General features: G+C 46.7%; 3 protein-coding genes, 1 long non-coding RNA gene and 1 other non-coding gene across 5 annotated transcripts; 2 read left to right on the top strand and 3 right to left on the bottom strand.

Annotated features, from left to right (window-relative positions):
* Nucleotides 1-3,998: 3,998 nt before the first annotated feature.
* txnipa (thioredoxin interacting protein a) lies at nt 3,999-6,850 on the top strand. Its single transcript, XM_061267136.1, has 6 exons — nt 3,999-4,340; nt 4,473-4,548; nt 4,852-4,999; nt 5,076-5,435; nt 5,517-5,804; nt 5,887-6,850. Exons 1-6 carry the CDS (start codon nt 4,088-4,090, stop codon nt 5,932-5,934), a joined length of 1,173 nt encoding a protein of 390 aa, XP_061123120.1. The 5' UTR covers nt 3,999-4,087; the 3' UTR covers nt 5,935-6,850.
* A 2,354-nt stretch (nt 6,851-9,204) lies between these two features.
* Nucleotides 9,205-12,267, bottom strand: LOC133144450 (uncharacterized). The gene is made up of 7 exons (XR_009710695.1): nt 12,190-12,267; nt 11,592-11,636; nt 10,672-10,703; nt 10,412-10,482; nt 9,963-10,051; nt 9,542-9,576; nt 9,205-9,335 (listed from the first exon to the last, which is right to left on the bottom strand). It is a non-coding gene; the product is annotated as an uncharacterized LOC133144450 (long non-coding RNA).
* On the bottom strand, nt 10,169-10,307 carry LOC133145042 (small nucleolar RNA SNORA8). The gene has a single exon (XR_009710813.1). It is a non-coding gene; the product is annotated as a small nucleolar RNA SNORA8 (small nucleolar RNA).
* Nucleotides 12,268-12,708: 441 nt separating the features above from the next.
* Nucleotides 12,709-15,943, bottom strand: chtopa (chromatin target of PRMT1a). The gene is made up of 6 exons (XM_061266476.1): nt 15,640-15,943; nt 15,233-15,322; nt 14,114-14,264; nt 13,783-13,954; nt 13,571-13,717; nt 12,709-13,495 (listed from the first exon to the last, which is right to left on the bottom strand). The coding sequence occupies exons 1-6, from the start codon at nt 15,651-15,653 to the stop codon at nt 13,302-13,304; spliced, it is 768 nt and encodes a 255-aa protein (XP_061122460.1). The 5' UTR covers nt 15,654-15,943; the 3' UTR covers nt 12,709-13,301.
* Nucleotides 15,944-15,947: 4 nt separating this feature from the next.
* snapin (SNAP associated protein) lies at nt 15,948-17,315 on the top strand. The gene is made up of 4 exons (XM_061266477.1): nt 15,948-16,107; nt 16,285-16,331; nt 16,494-16,612; nt 16,802-17,315. The coding sequence occupies exons 1-4, from the start codon at nt 15,986-15,988 to the stop codon at nt 16,907-16,909; spliced, it is 396 nt and encodes a 131-aa protein (XP_061122461.1). The 5' UTR covers nt 15,948-15,985; the 3' UTR covers nt 16,910-17,315.
* The last annotated feature ends 148 nt before the right edge of the window (nt 17,316-17,463 follow it).

Here is a 17,463-nt window from a genome sequence, read left to right as displayed (position 1 = left end):
TTGTTGTTGCTTTAGCAATAAAGAGGCCACACAAACTGTTCACCCAAAAATAGTGTTGGGGAGATGAGAATGTTATGAAACAAAGAAGAGGTTAGGTAGGAACGTTTTTTTTTTTTAATGAATTTATATTCATTTAATGAATTGATATGATGCTATCAAGCCCAAATTTGGTGAGGAAAAGTTGCAATGTAAAAAACAAAACAAAAAAACAAATACCACGGGTGTCATTCCCCGTCTATTCCATCGGGTGGCAGGCGAGAGTAGAAGTCAACATGCACCATGCTGGAGACAGGTGGACAGTGGGCAGTGGACTGACTGACTGACTGACTGACTGACTGACTGACTGACTGACTGTACGGTGGTCATGTCTTTATGCGGCTTGGACTGATCAAGTTGCTCATTGGCTGCATTTCCAAATGGAGAGCGCTGGCTAGGAATAGAGCAGAATGGCCTGGGAAGGAAGGAAGGAAGGAAGGAAGGAAGGAAGGAAGGAAGGAAGGAAGGAAGGAAGGAAGGAAGGAAGGAAGGAAGGAAGGAAGGAAGGAAGGAAGGAAGGAAGGAAGGAAGGAAGGAAGGAAGGAAGGAAGGAAGGAAGGAAGGAAGGAAGGAAGGAAGGAAGGAAGGAAGGAAGGAAGGAAGGAAGGAAGGAAGGAAGGAAGGAAGGAAGGAAGGAAGGAAGGAAGGAAGAGCACCCTCCGCAGCATGTTAGCAAAACATACTGCAGTTTCAACTTAGGGTTCCTTGACGTTCTTCTTTTTGCTTGTACGTAATCGTTTGTTCATCCTCAGATTGGCCCAAAGGTCAACATGTTCCAACTTTCCAAGAATATCCTCGCGCTCATCTGGGGTAGAATTTCAGTCCGGTCACCCTTGGCCTCCTTCGTACAGTTGACGACCGCGTTGAAGAAAACAAGTGAAATGAGGTGGTTGTGCCTTGCCATGTTTTGATTGCACTAGTGACTAAAGCGTGTGTGTCCATTTGCTCCACCGGTCACATCCTTTTTCACATTTGAGCTGAATTGTGCAAGCTTGAGGTCTAGCGAGGAGAGGGATTTGTTATGAAATGAATCTGCCTCTTTTTTGGAATGACTCTTTTCTCTTGTTTGTTGTCCAGCTAGCATTTGTTGTTCATTTGAGCAGGAGCTTGCAAGTGACGTCCGTTTGGACTGAAATTGGAGTATCCAATGTTTACAGTAGCTTTGGAGTCGTGACAAATGAGGCCTCATGGTTGTTATATAATGGCCTTTGACTTGACCTTGCATTATATACACACACACACACTACATGACGTTGTTTTGCCGATGTACAGCAGCCATTCATATTTGGAAGTGGCTCTATTCTAAGACATGGGCCTTTCGCAATAGCCAGCGAGGAAGGACAGCCCTCTTGCCGTTTGTTATCTTGCATAAGTGCATGTGATGCCTTGTTTATGTGTCTGTTCATCTGTGTCCTATTCACACAACTGAGCTCACAAAAACAATCATTTGAAATCTTGCAGCTTTTGCAAACTATGCTCCTGGATGAATCAAGTCGTATTGGTCATGTGTCCTCAGAGTATGACGGAGTTTTGTTTTGAATTGAAGCTCTCTCGAGAGGCGGTGCAAATGTTGAGGTCATGTGGAGGTTGTTCTTTCTGCAAGGTGAAACTTGTTTTTGTACTTTGTGAACGGTACACCGAGACATTTTGAACTCTGTCTGTTGACACCATGCATACTTGCAGGCACGTACGCACGCACACACGTGTGGGCCATGATCTGCGAAAGACAATCGCTTGAAGATTGTGTACGTTGTAGAATACATACAATGAGACACATATGCACGACAGCATCGGCGAATTGAATTCAGTGACTATGACACTACAGTATGTCCCAACAATTGAAAAATAAATAAATAAATAAATATATATATATATATATATATATATATATATATATATATATTTTTTTTTTTTTTTTTTGAGTCACGTGAATTTTCCATTTGATTGGACTTGTCTGCGTTCACAGCATTGTGACTCGTGACCGGGCTTGTAGATGAATCACAGAGACGGGAAGTCGTTAGGCGCAGGAAAGCAAATCTTTGGCCGTGTTTGGGAGCGGCGGTCCTTGAACGCAACTCCTCGTGAACACCAGCTTCTGCCTCAGAGGAAACGCGTGATCACGAGGCCTCACCCAATCGCAAAGCAAGCGCGGCATGTTGCCGTGATGTCATCCGTGGTCTTTTACGAAACGCGGCGTGATTTTATCATCAAATAGGTCGTTTCAAATTGCCAGGGTAGAGATGTGAGTCAAACCCAATCGTTTCATTCAAGTGAGTCAGTCAATTGCAACTCTGCGGCCGGCGCTTGAAAGCGATACTCAACGCAGCATTTCAAAAAGGGAGGGCAGTAGGGGAAAGGTTATGAGAGGGCTTTTATTTTAGATCCATAAACATCAACATCATCCAAAAGCAACGAGTGCCTGTTGATTCTCGCTCAGAGGGAGTGGAGGACTTTGTGGGAAAGAGTCATTATTGATTTCCCAGAAATGCTCATAGTCTTTCCCTTCAAATGGAACCAATAAGTTTAGAGAAGAAGCTACAATATAGAGATAATATTTCAAAAACCAAGTGACATCTACATCGAGGACAGGACACGGAGGGGTGAACGTCTCTTGGACATTCAGAGTCTTCAAGCAGTGGCAGTTCTGGGGGGGGGGGCTACAATTGTTGTCCCCTTAACTTTTTGCCTTTAGCCTCTGCACACCTCTGGTTGCTTTTATCCTACTCTATAAATTGAGTTGAGTTGACGTTGCCTCTTGATAATGAATAAATACTGACGGTGAAACAATTGAAACGCTTGCTCGGCGCTCCCTTTGTACTTTGCCAAGGGCACTCGCTGTCCCTCCCTGGCTGGCTGTCGTCAAAACGAAAGCGATACTGCTGTACTTGTAAATAGTTAAAGAAGAATGCCACCGAGCCCTAAAGCGGGGATAATACGGAGCACAATCACGATTGGATCCTTTTCACTCCGCAAACCATAGGCGACAAAATTGTCACCGATGCTGCAATCGTTCTTACGATTGTTCCGACTTGGCTGAGCGTGCGGTGACGTTGTTTGCATAGTGCAGTGGACTGTGGCCCGCTCGCTTTCTCTTTCCCACACACATCAATGCAAGTGTGTTTAGGTCATTTGTGAAAGCTTTGCTGCTATTCACTTTGCAAATGATTGTTCGACCTGTGACCTACTTCATAATGCCCGCAAATGCTCCTTTTCCTGGGATAGCCCCGGAACACGATACGCTACTGACTGACTTCATGGTCTGATTTAGTGGTCCAATAAGAGCCGCAACATGCAAGCAAGCCAGCAAGCAGCAGACCTTGAGCTGAGCTGAGCTGGCTGCGGTTGTTTTGCCAGCTGCTTCAGTCAGGAATGAAAATGTTTGTCGGTGCACATCATTCTTGGGATGTTCCTTGCTTTAGTGATGATATGCAGCGACGACAAAACAGCGCATCCAAATCAATTGGAAGTTGCCTAATGTTGACAATGGCAAAGTGAACATTGTGTACTGAGCTATGTGTCTTTGTCAGAAGTGCTTTTCCTGGAAGCCAAGTGGCGTGCCTCCTTCCGTCGACTTTTATTACACTTGGCAAAGTTGCCAGTGGTGCGTCATCAATCAAAGGAAGGCTGGCTGGATGGATGGATGGCTGGATGGCTGGCTGGATGGATGGATGGATGGATGGATGGCTGGCTTCTCCCTCCATCTCTGTTTACTTGAAGATGTACTTTCGGTATCTGGCAGCCTTCGTCGACTTCCTGCGCAGCGTGCACATGAGCCGAGCACGCTTGTTATCTGTGCTGGCCACGCGGTGTTCACGCGTCGACGCCGGGCGCTGATTGGCCGAGCCGAGCGAAAACAGGCCTTTTGCACCAATAGCGGCGCTGTGCACGCGTGTTCACGCTCGTCCCGCATGGACGGCCCGCCCACCGGGGCAAGTCGCGACAAAGCTGCCTGCCTGCCTGCCTGCCCCTCCGTTGTTTAGCGCTAGTTTAAAAGAGCGAGCCCCAGCGAGCGTGCCTACTTTTTGAAGCTTTGCCATCCTTCCACGCAAACATGGTAGCCATGTTGAAACGAGTCAAGTCGTTCCAAATCGTTTTCACCGACACCAAGACTTTCTACTGCGGCGGGGACAGACTGTCGGGCCGTGTGGAATTGGAAGTCAACGAAGTGACACGCGTGTCCGCCGTCACCATTCTCGGCTTGGGATCCGCCAAAGTGGAATATCCCAAAGGCACGCAGCGCTGTCGACAGGAGGCTGAATATCTCCGATATGAAGCCCCTTTGCGCCTTCACGATCAACCGACAGGTACAAACAATAGCTGCACTTGATTTGGCCGTCAAATAGTTCTTAAAAACCACCACCACCACAACAACAACAACAACAGCTCCATCTGGACACGTTTTTATGCTGCTTATCTCATCTACTTCTTCTTTCCAGACGCTGACGGTTCAGTTCTCTTGAGGCCAAACAACAAATACGAGTACAAGTTTGAATTTGAGCTCCCTCAACAGGGGTTAGTGTCATCTTTTTATGACTTGCTAACGTGGCTATTAACTTGGATTTGAGAGATTTGACCAAGCTTCATTAAAACCTCATTATAAATGACGGTCTCACCGACCCAATGCAAAATCTGCACTAGTGTTGATACCCATTGAATTGTACCTTCTGCCATCTAGTGGAAGAAGAGCATTTGATTTGATTGTTGTCAACAGCATCCCAAGTGACATTTGCGACCAATTAGGACCATTCCTGCAGTGCACATGATCACACTGAAGAGGTGTTCTAACTAACCTTCATGTACTTTCTGGCGTTACAGGAAGCTGGTGTCGTCATACAAAGGCAAGTTCGGCTACGTCCACTACTATGTCAAGGCCAAGCTGGAGAGACCGCAGCAGCCCGTCCTTGAGTGCAAGAAACACTTTGAGGTGGAAGAACCTCTGGACGTCAACACGCCAGACCTGCTGGTAGGTACATTGAATCAAATGGACACGGTTAGTGCTTTTTAGCCCGGACTAACTAACGCGTGCGTCTCCTCTGCAGTGCCCTACTGGGGGTATGAAAGAGAAGAAAGTCACCTGCATGTTCATCCCAGATGGCCAGGTGTCGCTCAACGCCAAAATCGACCGCCGCGGATTCTGTGAGGGCGAGGACATCTGCATCAACGCCAAGTTCGAGAACACGTGCTCGCGCATCGTGGTTCCCAAGGCGGCCATCATCGCCAAGCACACCTACCAGGCCAACGGGCGCACCAAAGTCTTCCGCCAGAAGCTGTCGTCGGTGCGAGGCAACCACATCATCTCTGGGATGTGCGACGCCTGGCAGGGCAAAACCATCCGGGTCCCCAAGATCAAACCGTCAAAGCTCGACTGCAACTTGATCCGCATGGAGTATGCATTAATGGTGAGATACGCTTTTGCCCCCCCCTGAACTTTTTCAACACAACAAGCCCTCAACTTCCCAATGTTGTCTCCGACCGACCAGATTTATATCCACATTCCCGGGAGCGAAAAGCTGATTCTGGAACTGCCCCTGGTGATCGGGACGCCCGGTCTGGGCAGCCGCAGCAGCAGCGTGAGCAGCCAGGACGGTTCGCTCAGCTGGGTGTCGCTCGCCATGCCCGAGCCCCCCAGCTACCGCGACGTCACCCGCGACGTCCACATGGATCAGCCGCTGACGCCGCTCCTGGATGACTTTGATGGCGACGACAGCCCCATCTTCATGAACCCGCCGGCGTTCTGTTTCCCGGCGCCGCCTCCGGTCTACACTGAGGTATTTGTTTATTGCTAGCCATGGTATGTATGAATGAGAAGCTAGCTCTTTTCTAACTGAAGACGACTCCCATGCTTTTCAGACCGAGGAGGAGTTCAACATCAACGCTCACATGCTGCAGGTGTGCTGAAGGGCCTTTTCTACAAGTGTGCTCCAGCTCTGTCTCAGAGACTGTTGAACTGAGGCTGGCGGGAAAAGAGAAAGAAAGAAAGAAGCTCTCCCGAGCTGCGGAGGAAGGACAGGACAAGACACGGCAGTCACGTGCACTTGCGCTTGCCGACCATCCGCGCAGGCGGGATGTTGCACTCGACATGTCACTCGACTTTTCTCTTCTGTGGGTGCTGAGAGAGCAGGCGGGCAGGGCGGGGCGGTTTCGAGGACGCGCGCTGAGCTCTGGTCACCCATTCTGAATAAGCTGTCTTTTGCATGGTTCTGGTGGTAGCCCCCCCCCCCCCCCCCCCCCAACCTGCTGTCTGATTGCGGCCAGGGTTTAGTTGCCCACCCTGCTTTGTCATTCCAGGGTCAGCAATAGACCATGTACCTGTTTGTTTGGCTGCCTCTTGGAATGGATGACACTTGATGCTCCTTCCTGGAACCTCATTGTTATTTCTCTTTGTTTTCTTGAACATATTCAGCCGTGTTTGCTTGAAGAGGGTTGTTCTTGAAGAGGGTTGCACTTTGATCATACATTATGCTCCACCACTGCCTGAATGGCTCTTTATTTGAATGCAATAGGCAATATTTAGCCGCTGTGTGGAACCTTACATTAGCTTAGCATAGCCACATGCACTTTTCTTAACCTGGCGGTGCCAAACAGCTTTTTAACATGCTATTGGTCGACAAGCCACAGTCAATGTTGGGACAATGTGTTGTTTCTAGCTGATTTTCTGTTCAGCATTTCACTTCAAAGATTCTTGCTGTTTTCATTTACAGCTTCCTGTGTCTTCAGGACGCAAAAGACTGATTTGTAAAATAAAAAAAAATGTTTGTAATGCATCTTTGATACCTATATTTTTTGGTATGTTTTGATAAATTGTGAAAAAATATTTGTCCATGTGCATTGACTGATTTCATTTACAACACGTTCAAATATGTACTTTCCTATTTATTTATTTTTTACCTCGTGTAGTGTACCTATTGAAGTGTCCATGAGGTATACCTAATAACATCAGGTAATAAGCGAGAGTGAAAAGTGGTTCTGTGATGTCACCACTGCCATTTACAAGCAGGGAAATATCACGGTCAAAGGTCACAAGTGTCAAGCTCTAGACCTCGGGGCCGCGTTCCAACATGTTTTCCAAGTGACCCTCGTTAAGCGCACCTGCGTGAAAACTTTTCGCTTCTTTCACGTTCTGCAGGAGCTAAAAGTTTTCACGCAGGTGCACTTAACGCAGTGCTTCTCAAATAGTGGGGCGTATCAGACAAAACCAAATTGTGAATCAGTCACCTAGGCTATAGCAGAACAAACAATCCATGGTCTTCAGATGCCACGCTGTCGCCATCTCCTGGTCAGCTAGTGAAATGCTTTTGCTGTTTTTTTTTCCTCTCAATTAAAACAAATCAATCAGCCAGTTGGTTTGCTTTATTTAATCTCTGATATCAGACAAAACCAAATTGTGAATCAGTCACCTAGGCCAGTGCTTCTCAAATAGTGGGGCGCGCCCCCCTTGGGGGGCGCGGTGCTATTCCTGGGGGGGCGCGTGTGACCCTGGGGAACAGGCTTTTTTTTTGGCAGTACTAGAATAAAGTGTAATTGCGCGTTTACTACAGCAGGGGGCAGTGGCGCTCTCATTGTTACTTCTGTCACGTTTGCAACAGTGCAACATTTTACGACTTACAAGACAAGTTAGGATAGTCACGGTGGGGAGGGGGGGCGCGAATAGTTTTCTTCTTGCTAGGGGGGGGCGTAACAGAAAATAATTGAGAAGCACTGGGTTAAATAAAGGTTAACCTAAAAAAAAAAAAAAAAAAAAAAAAAAGTGAACCCTGAACTTTGAACCCGCGGTGACCCCGCGGTGACCCCGCGGTGACCCCGTGGTGACCCCGTGGTGACCCCTGGGTGACCTTTGAAACCTGAACTTTCAACTCTAGTTAAAAATCGAAAATGTGCACATGACCCCGTGAACTTTGAACCGACCTTTGACCCCTGGGTGAACTTTGAACCGTAAACTTTGACCTTTGACCCCTAGCTAATTACGTTTTTTTTTTTTTTTTTTAAACCGGCATAGCAGAACGATCCATGGTCTTCAGATGCCGCGCTGTCGCCATCTCCTGGTCAGTTAGTGAAATGCTTTTGCTGATGTTTTTTTTTCTCTCAATTAAAACAAATCAATTAGCCAGTTGGTTTTCTTTATTTAATATCTATTATCAGACAAAACCAAATTGTGAATCAGTCACCTAGGCTATAGCAGAACAAACAATCCATGGTCTTCAGATGCCACGCTGTCGCCATCTCCTGGTCAGCTAGTGAAATGCTTTTGCTGTTTTTTTTCCCTCTCAATTAAAACAAATCAGCAAACTTTTAGCTTCTTTCACGTTCTGCAGAGGCTAAAGTTTTCACGCAGGTGCGCTTAACGAGGGTCACTTGGAAAGCATATTGGAACGCGGCCCCTCGAGGACTGGAGGTCCACACCCCTGGTTTAAGTGAAGAGTGCCACACCCGCCCTCACCCCCACCTGCTGATTGGCTGTTGGTTCTGTGACGTCACTTGGACACTCCATTAGGTACACGGCCATTTCCCAGTGTACCTACGTCACCTGGACACTAGATGGTGCCACAACCCACCTCCTGATTGGCTGTTGGATCAGTGACGTCACTCTGACACTCCATTAGGTACACCGCCATTTTCGAGTGTACCTAATAACAGGCCACTTTATTAGGGAAAAAGCTGAACTAAAAGTAAAGTGCCACACCTCCTGATTGAAACCCAAATCTGGTCACCTTGGCTAAAGTCAGTGGTTACTTTGCACCAGAGATGAGCTACACAGTCCGTCTCTACTTGTAAATTCTGCAGGTATTCATTCCAGGCTCGAATTAAGTTTCCCTGAACACTTGGCAAAACATTTGGCTACAAGAGCAATTGGAATCTTGTCATCATTTCGGGCAGATGGCTCAAAGTCAGTACAAACAAAGTGACTCTTTGTTTTCAAATCAAATGAGTTAAGATTGGTCAAATATTGAAAAGAAAAAGATTATCAAAAGTGAAGACAAGTAATGACACTTATTTTGGCCTCTAGTTTAACAACTGTGTTTTTCTTCCCATTTATTTATTATTTATGCCTTGTTTTTATTTTGTGTCGTCTACTTGTATGTTTATTGTGTACTGCATCTCGTCACCGTGGGATGGAGGTAACGGAATCGCGCTTTCTTTGTGTGTCTTGACATATGAAGGGATTGACAATAAAGTTGACTTTGACTTTAATCAAGAAGGCCAGGTCACACACCAGAAAAATGTTCAAAGATGTTTTCTTCGTGAATTACAAAGCAATGTAATAGTGCCAACGCTCTCTTCACTTCCATCACGGACGGCTGCTACAAAATAAAAGGAGGTACATCAGAACTACACAAAAGAGATACAAGTATCAAGAGGATGAATGTTCCCAACAAGTCAACTCAGCAAACTGCTGTAGAAGCCCACGGGGATGGATTTTGATTTCTGGTCAATTCCACAGCAAGTCAGGCACAGAATTACCTGAAAGCCTTGGTATATGACCAAACAGTGAGAAGACGTGACTTACATTTCCTGCACTTCTGGCACAAGCATATCAGTCACCTGTGAGACAAAAGAAAAAGAAAAGACATAATTGTACATTTGGTTTAATCGTTTGCTTTTTGTTCATGATCAAGTTGAGCTTGCGCTTGTTCCATACAGAATACCAGGACTCTGAACACACAAGTGAAGGAGCCCAACGATGACTGATGGCTTGCTCTAGCACTTGATTTTTTAACATGCCTGCTGATGAAGCAGCAGCAGGATGCAGACACCTATGTGCTGATACTGGGGATAGGAAATTCAGCAATTCATCTTAGCTATTGTATGCATTTGATGCATGCTCATTTTAAGCACTCTTCACCTCAATACAATTTTTTTTTTAACCAAATCAGAAGTATATTCAGTCTTTAATGCCAAGCTTTGATAAGAAGTGCAAAAGGACAAACCGTGGCACCGATGCAAATTCATTCCGTCTCTGCTCGGATGTTACGGACAGATTCAGCTTGGCCGGCCGGTCGGTCGGCCTCAGTGCAACCTGAAGGATTGACACGAACAATCAATTGAAACCGACTGTACTTGTTGATCGTTCTTTTCATTTTTACATGACACGTCGGGTAGAATGCTAAACGACCAAAAGTATTCCATTCCAAAATGATGTGTCAGCAGTTCTACCAAGACTCCACGCACACGCAGCAAGGAGACCAACGATGCTATGTGCTGACTTTGCTCTCGCACTGACTTATGAACAAACCTGCTGACGGCACAACAGGCTGCAGATACCGCACAGTGCTACTGTTCATATTTCGACACAAGCCTTCAATAGTGTGATCACAATAGCTGCGAGTACGATTGGAACTCAAGCTCATAGGTAGAGAGTCATTTGGAATGCAAATACCATTTATATTTTCCATAATTACATGACGTTGTCGGGCGTTACGTCGGAGGTCCAAGCTTGAGAGCGGACTCCTGGAAGGGAGAAGAGAAGGTTCAATGTCAAGCTGATGCCACACTAAACCCAAAAATAATAATAAAATAAAATCACCACGTCTTTCAGAAAGGCAATTGTCACTCATAATTCAGAGCAGTTGAACATCATTAGCCAATCATCATAAACTGTTCTCGTGGACAAAATACAAGCCGACGCGGATCACTCACCCAGCCGGCTCGGTGTCCCCCTCGGTAGCAGCCTACACAACGGAAAATGGATTCAATGAAGACGCAAAGACGACGACAAAACACGACAATGTGTAGCAAGTGTCATTTCTCGTAAGTAACACTACAGCAGAGAGTTTGACTGCAGCGGGTTGCAAAAGAATTGGTTGGTCTTTGCACTGCAATAGCTGACGGTCCACCACACAGGACCCAAGCGCTTGCTGTGCCAAGTTGAAAAGGAAAGTGCTGACTTGATTTGAAAGTCAGAACTAGAGATGCACCGATCCGATATCTGGATCGGATATCGGCCCCGATATCAACAAAATAGATGGATCGGGTATCGGGGATTTCAGCCGATCTGTGAGCCGATACTTTCCTTAATCTATTGGGACGCGGGCTACGTCATACGTCAGCAGCACGTGTGCCGCATGCCACGAGAGTTTTCTAAACAAATGCAAACATGGAGCGAACGTTCGCTTCTCTTCCCCGGGTTGCTAAGCGGACGTCAAACCATGCGCGTTCGCTTCTCTTCGGGTTGCTAATGGGACGTCAAAGGCTTCGCGTTCGCTTCTCTCCCGAATGGGGGGGGGGGGGCGGAGGCTAATCGGATGTCAAACGCTGCGTGTTCGCTTCTCTTCCGGGGGGGTGTTAATGTTATATGTTTTCAGAATTTGCTGCGGGCCATTAAAAACTGGACCGTTAGTTTGGACACCCCTAATTTAGAGCAAAGAACTGTGTAGTCTGCCTGATGCCATTGCCTTTGGTCTTTTCTGTTCCACATGTAGAGTTATGTAGCTTGTTAAGTCAACCATAATATCGGATCGGTATCGGGTATCGACCGATACGCAAAGCCACGGCATCGGTATCGGTATCGGAACTGAAAAAGTCGGATCGGTGCATCTCTAGTCAGAACCAGCACTCACCTCATTTCAGGCAGGGCTCCACAGCAGAAGCAACGTCACCCCATTCTGCAAAGGATCTCACAGTCAGGTTTTGGTCAACATCCAGTTTTGAGAAAAGGCTTCTCATGCAAACCATCGACACATGCATGTCATGTAACAGGCCTCATTGACACCAGGCTGCAATCACGAGTGCAGAGGTGAAAGCAAAACCTGATCATATAATGTGGCCGCAAGTGTCATGGGAAAAAGCCACTTAACAGAACCATCCCCATCCACAAATTTGAACGTGCGGCAGTGGAGCCCCGGATGAGCAAGAAGCACATGCGCGCAAGATCCTTCCGCTCTACTAGTTCGGCAATCGGAAAATGATCGCACGGAAACAAAGCTTGGACGTCACATATGTTCAATGTTGTATCTAGGAAATCGACTCAAAAACTACAACCGTCGACAAATGGAGGGTAAACGCCGCGTTGGAATTGACCTAGCTGCTAGCTAGCATTCCTGCGATATTCCAAACAAAACGCATGCATCGCATACAAATGAGACTTGGATCATCCACTGTACGATCTTTTCTGCCTTTATAAAACAAATGAATGAAATGAGTGCGTTTGGACCTCACCTTAAGGGAACTCGCTCAACCCCGACCAGCGTTCAAACGCAGCGCTGGATGGAAGGAACGATTGGCGGCGCTGCAAATGCTTTTATACTAAGCGTTGCGACAATTGTAAGTACTTTACGTTAAATACGCGCTCGTCTTTTTTATTCATCTGAAGGGGAAAATAATCGCAAATCATTTCCAACTATTCATTTTCTGTACCGCTTGTCCCCACGGGGGCCGCGAGCGTGTTGTTTTAAAATGCATACTTATTTTTAAAACTATAGACACCATCCCATGAGGGCATCGAACTCATGGTGCCTGCACACGTGACAGGCGAGAGTACCATTGACTACACTACACCATCGGCCATTACACTTTGCAGTGCATATACGTGTATAGTGTTACAATTTACATTGTTTTAAATCGCGTTTAAGCGTCTATGCACTAATTGTTCTTACACCATTTGGCAACTAATCTAGTTTGTACCAATAGTGTCCAATTTATACACAAAGCCATTTACAGAATAATTCCGAGCTGTAATAAAAGGTAAGCTTTTTGTTTTTATTTTCACTATGTAAAATGAGTCGTTTTGAAATGCAGCTGAGTTAATGCCTACTTGCTGCAGAAATGGTGACAGGCCAAAAAGTCTCCACCTTCCCAGGACCATTCACCCATGGCTTCTTACAAACTGCTCGGTTTAGGCTTTCTTTTGACGTACTAATTTATGCACCAGCGCCAACAAACACGCCTTGGAAGACTTGGTGGAAAGAAACATTTGCAATGCCAGAAACAAAGTCAATATGTGACCCAAACAATGACAAAACAGGTTAACACACGTACAGACCCTGGTATTAAAAGGAAATGGTAAAACAACTGGGTTCTTCAAATTTTATAAAAGTCCTTTCATATTGTTGAGTCGAATTAAAATGGGTTTCATAGCAACAGCTGTAAAAATAGCATGTGGATGAAAGCACATTCAGCGTTAGCAATTTTCTGCTCGGCCGGAGAGTCCCGCCCGGACCGTTTACGGCAGCGGCGCTCTCATCAAACCCATTTTCTGAGAACAAGTCATCGACACTACACAGTATGTGTTAAAGGAGCTGTAAAGTTCTTGCAGTAACTCGAGTCCAGTGTCACTCCATACTATCTGGGTCAGCCTGGGCCATGTAGGCATCCAGTTCAGCATCTAAGTGACCTTTGGTCTTTGACATGTAAGCATCCAGCTGGTTGTCCAGTTGCTCGCGGGTCACCGACGGTCGGCCGACACCTCTGCCGCGGCCGCGTCTGCTGGCGTAACCGCCGCCACGCCCACGAAGACCGCCGCGACCTGTCCGCAAAACAAAGCATCGATAGTGAGCGGCGGCAAGAAAACATTCAAACCAAGCGGCACACGACGACTTACCTCTGGCTATCCCTCCACGGGGCGCTCCTCTCCCCATAGCTCCCCCTCGGCCAGGAATCCCCGCACGCTGCCGGCCCCCTCGCCGCATGGCCACGCGGCCGGCGAAGCCCCGGCCTCGCATGGGGAAACCAGGAGCCATTCGCTTTCCTAAATTTCACAAGAACAAACAGTCAGATTGAAATGGCCATCTGAAATGGGCGTCAGACTGGCACCTCTCAGGGAAAGCGCGCCTCTCATCATTCCTCCTCTGCCTCTTCCGCGAAGTCCTCTGGTCATCCCACGCATTGCTCCTCTAACGCCGACGGCACCTCCGCGCATTCCCATGCCGACGGGCCGCCCCAACCTGGCTTGGATGTTGCTCTTCCCCAGTCGTTGCTTCAGGCTCTGACAAGTGACGTCAAATGCGGTTCAAACAAGTCGCACGCGACAAGCTGCTCCGAACTGAGGCTTTGCCGATCAGATAGAGGCTCCAAGAGATGATGCCGGCGCTTCGATGAGTGTTTGCTCACTCTTGTGCTCCTTTTCCCGCAGGTAACACGTTACCTGTTTGTGACTCAAAGCAGCTTGCACCGAGGGCCGATTCTCCATCTGCTGGGCCAGCCGTCGATTGCGCGCACTGGCCATATGCTGCTGTTGCATGGTGGCTCGAATGCTAACCGCTGTGGGCTGCTTGTTCTTCAGCATGTTAGTGAAGCTTTAGAAGGTGGGAGGGAAAAAAGGAAGTAAAAGACGAGGACAAGGGGACACAGAAGTGGAGGAAGCAGGCTTTCCACACCAAGTCATTTCTCAAGTCATGGATGCGGCCACACTTACTCTCGTGGCTCTTATGTTATTTAGATCCCATTTGCCATCACTCGTTTGTTTCTCTCTTGAAAATATCAATTCTTTGTTTTCCAAACCAAGCATAAGAAGCACAAGATACAGAGAGAGAGAGCGAGAGAGAGAGAGCGAAAGCTTTGATTTTCAGAAAAGAATGGAGACAAGAGAAAGCCGTACAGATGCCACTTACTGGCCTCGAGCCGACCGGCTCATCAGATCATCCTGGGGTAGCAGAGGCCACGGGCTACGTTTGGTTACTCGGCCTCTTACAGCAAGGACCGTGACAAGGATGACACGCAGCCAGCGAGCGGCCAAGGCTGCTGCTGCTGCTGCGTCACGTCCAGGCTAGGACCGAGTACCTGAACTTGTATAGGAGGAGAGAAAAGAGGAACGGTGCTTAACTTCAGCTGGTTTGAAAGAGATTGAGAGAAACCTTTGGGATCTTTGCCACATCTCGACTCCTCTCCGTTGGTGTACCTCGTGTATACAACAGGGAGTACGAGTGCCATGGAAGTTTCAGGACAGCGAGCGGTCCGGTCCATCTAGCAATTATGACCAACTTGATCGCCCTTTGTGCACTGCTCACACGTAGCATTTGGCCTGGGCAAGCACACGTAGTGTCGTGCCTGGCAACGTTCTTATTTCAACTCGTGCTTCCCAAAATATTCACAGGTCCAACCGAGCTGAGTGAGCAGTGCACACACAAGGATCATTCAAAATGGCATCCATTTGGGGCCAGGTCCCAGACAATGGGTGGCCGGCCTTCTTCAGCGAGCACAAGGACCACCAAGGATGGCCTTTGATTCTGGCGTTAAACTGCCCATAAGGTGCATGGCGCCTCACCGCTCGTTCAGGGACACTTTGGTGGTGCTCTTCAGGACAACTTTTTGAGAAGATGCAGCGCTCATTTTGACTGAATTCGGTTGAAAACTCCTGGGGAAACAATCAAAACAGAAGAAACATGTTGAAGTGGTGGAACGGGCGTTAGATAAGGAGTCTCCAACAGTGACTTGTGGATGACATTTGCAAATATTAGCAAGCCTCATTCATCAGCACCTGTTCGAGTCATTCAATCCACTTCTTACGCAGCCCCCAAAACACAAGGAAGGGGGGGGGGGGGGGGGGCTGCCTACATATGTCGTTTGAATGAGTTCCAAATATCACGGAGCCAAGTAACGTCTGAGGTCGCTTGTAATAAATAAACGCAGCAAGTGGGAAACCTTGTTCAACATTGAATAATTGTGACTTACAAAGAACGTTGCATTGGTCGAGAAGAGGCAGTTAGCTAAAGTTAGCTTCGGGAGCTTGCTTGTTCCAACACCACCAGGCCGAGAGGATGTTATTTGTCCCTTTAGGTCCAAGACCAAAAAAAAAACTCCTCACCACCAAACGGTGCGGAAAACTAAGAGACGAGTGGTATTTGTCTTCTGATTCCCTTTCTACAACGACAAGAAAACGCCGAGAAGCGACTCTGACGAAGCGACTTCTTAAAATGGTGCTGCCTGTGAAGCTGAAGCTATCCCCGCAAGAAAATGGAGTGGCTTTATGGCTACGTCACGGTGACGTCGTTTCCGGTGTGTTGCTCTTTGCTCCACAATGAAAATGGCTTCCGCGGTAGTTGTTGACACTTCTGCTGGTAAAGATGTTATAGCTGAGGGGATGCTCGACCTTTTAAAACCAGCCATTCAACAATTGGACCTGCATGTACACTCCGTCAGGTAAATCATAATCGATCGTTTTAATTGACGTTATTTGATCGTCACTGCATCACATTGCTGCTGCTGCTGCTGCTGCTGCTAACTTGTGTCTCGTGACCCGTCGACCGACCCGTCATGTCTGGAATGTTAAACGGACCTTCTGTATTATATTTCATGGGAATATGTTTTCATCTACAGAGAGAGCCAAGTCGAACTACGGGAACACATAGACAATCTTGCCACAGGTAATTAGCTTTATTTTGACATGGCTGAATGACACGCCCCCCATCCTAAATAAATGGAAACCGCATTTTACATCAATTTAGTATCTACCTTATTTGACCCCACCTGTAAATAGTGTAACACGAACATTTGGACATGTGTTGCCTGATGTGCTTTATTTCCAGAATTATGCAGGATAAATGAACATCAAAAGGTGGCTCTTGATCTGGACCCATACGTGAAGAAACTTCTCAATGCAAGACGAAGAGTCGTACTTGTAAACAATATTCTGCAAAACGCTCAGGTTAGTGTTGTGTCTCTCTCCAGCGGACACCTTTAGTCCAATTGACTTTTTAATTGCTTGCGTGCAAATAGTTATCTGGAGTGAGTGGCCTTCGAGTTAAGAAAGTCTTTGGTAATGACAACCAGATAAGACCAGATTCAAAAAGAGATGTTTTTGAATGAAGCCTTCAAAAGAATGTTCTGCCTTTAGGAACGTCTAAGAAGACTAAACCATAATGTAGCCAAAGAGACAGCACGAAGAAAGACCATGTTGGAGGCCTCAGGAGTGTTCACCTCACGCACTCCCAGTAAACCCTGAGCATCCATGTTTTCTGCACGGCAAATATAGGTTGGCCTCATCAACAAGGACACTTAAATACAGAGAGCCAGCTCTACATCGAGGTGACCTGCTGCTTCCGTCCTGCACTGCATCGTCTGATCAGCTTTCGAGATGAGATTCCCTTGTCGAACCTCTTCAATTGAACAATTGTCACAATTTGTTCCCTCTGCATTTCTAATCATTTTTGGCGGCGTACAAAATTTCAATAGCCAAATACTTTTGGAGTTAATTTTACTTGTTCAACAGGTTGGAGTTGTTATGGATGCACGGCTCAAATCAAATTGGAATGGTCTTGCAACTTGCGATATCTATTGAAGCCCTTCCTCTCAATTGGTCGAGTTTTTTTTTATTATTATTATGTTTATCAATAAAAACAGTGTTCTAAGCAAGTGGTACTTTTTACACCAAATACCTTCTAAAAAAAAGACTGTATATTTAGTGCTTGAAATAGTAGATCCATCAGTATCAATTTTCTTGACTTTTTGTCACAAAAGTAAAGGTCTAGAAATATTTGTTTGGCACAATAGCATTAG

Source organism: Syngnathus typhle, linkage group LG20 (assembly GCF_033458585.1).
Source record: "Syngnathus typhle isolate RoL2023-S1 ecotype Sweden linkage group LG20, RoL_Styp_1.0, whole genome shotgun sequence".
Classification (NCBI taxonomy): Eukaryota; Metazoa; Chordata; class Actinopteri; order Syngnathiformes; family Syngnathidae; genus Syngnathus; species Syngnathus typhle.
Note: the sequence above shows the minus strand (reverse complement) of the source record. Positions and strands in the feature narration are given on the sequence as shown.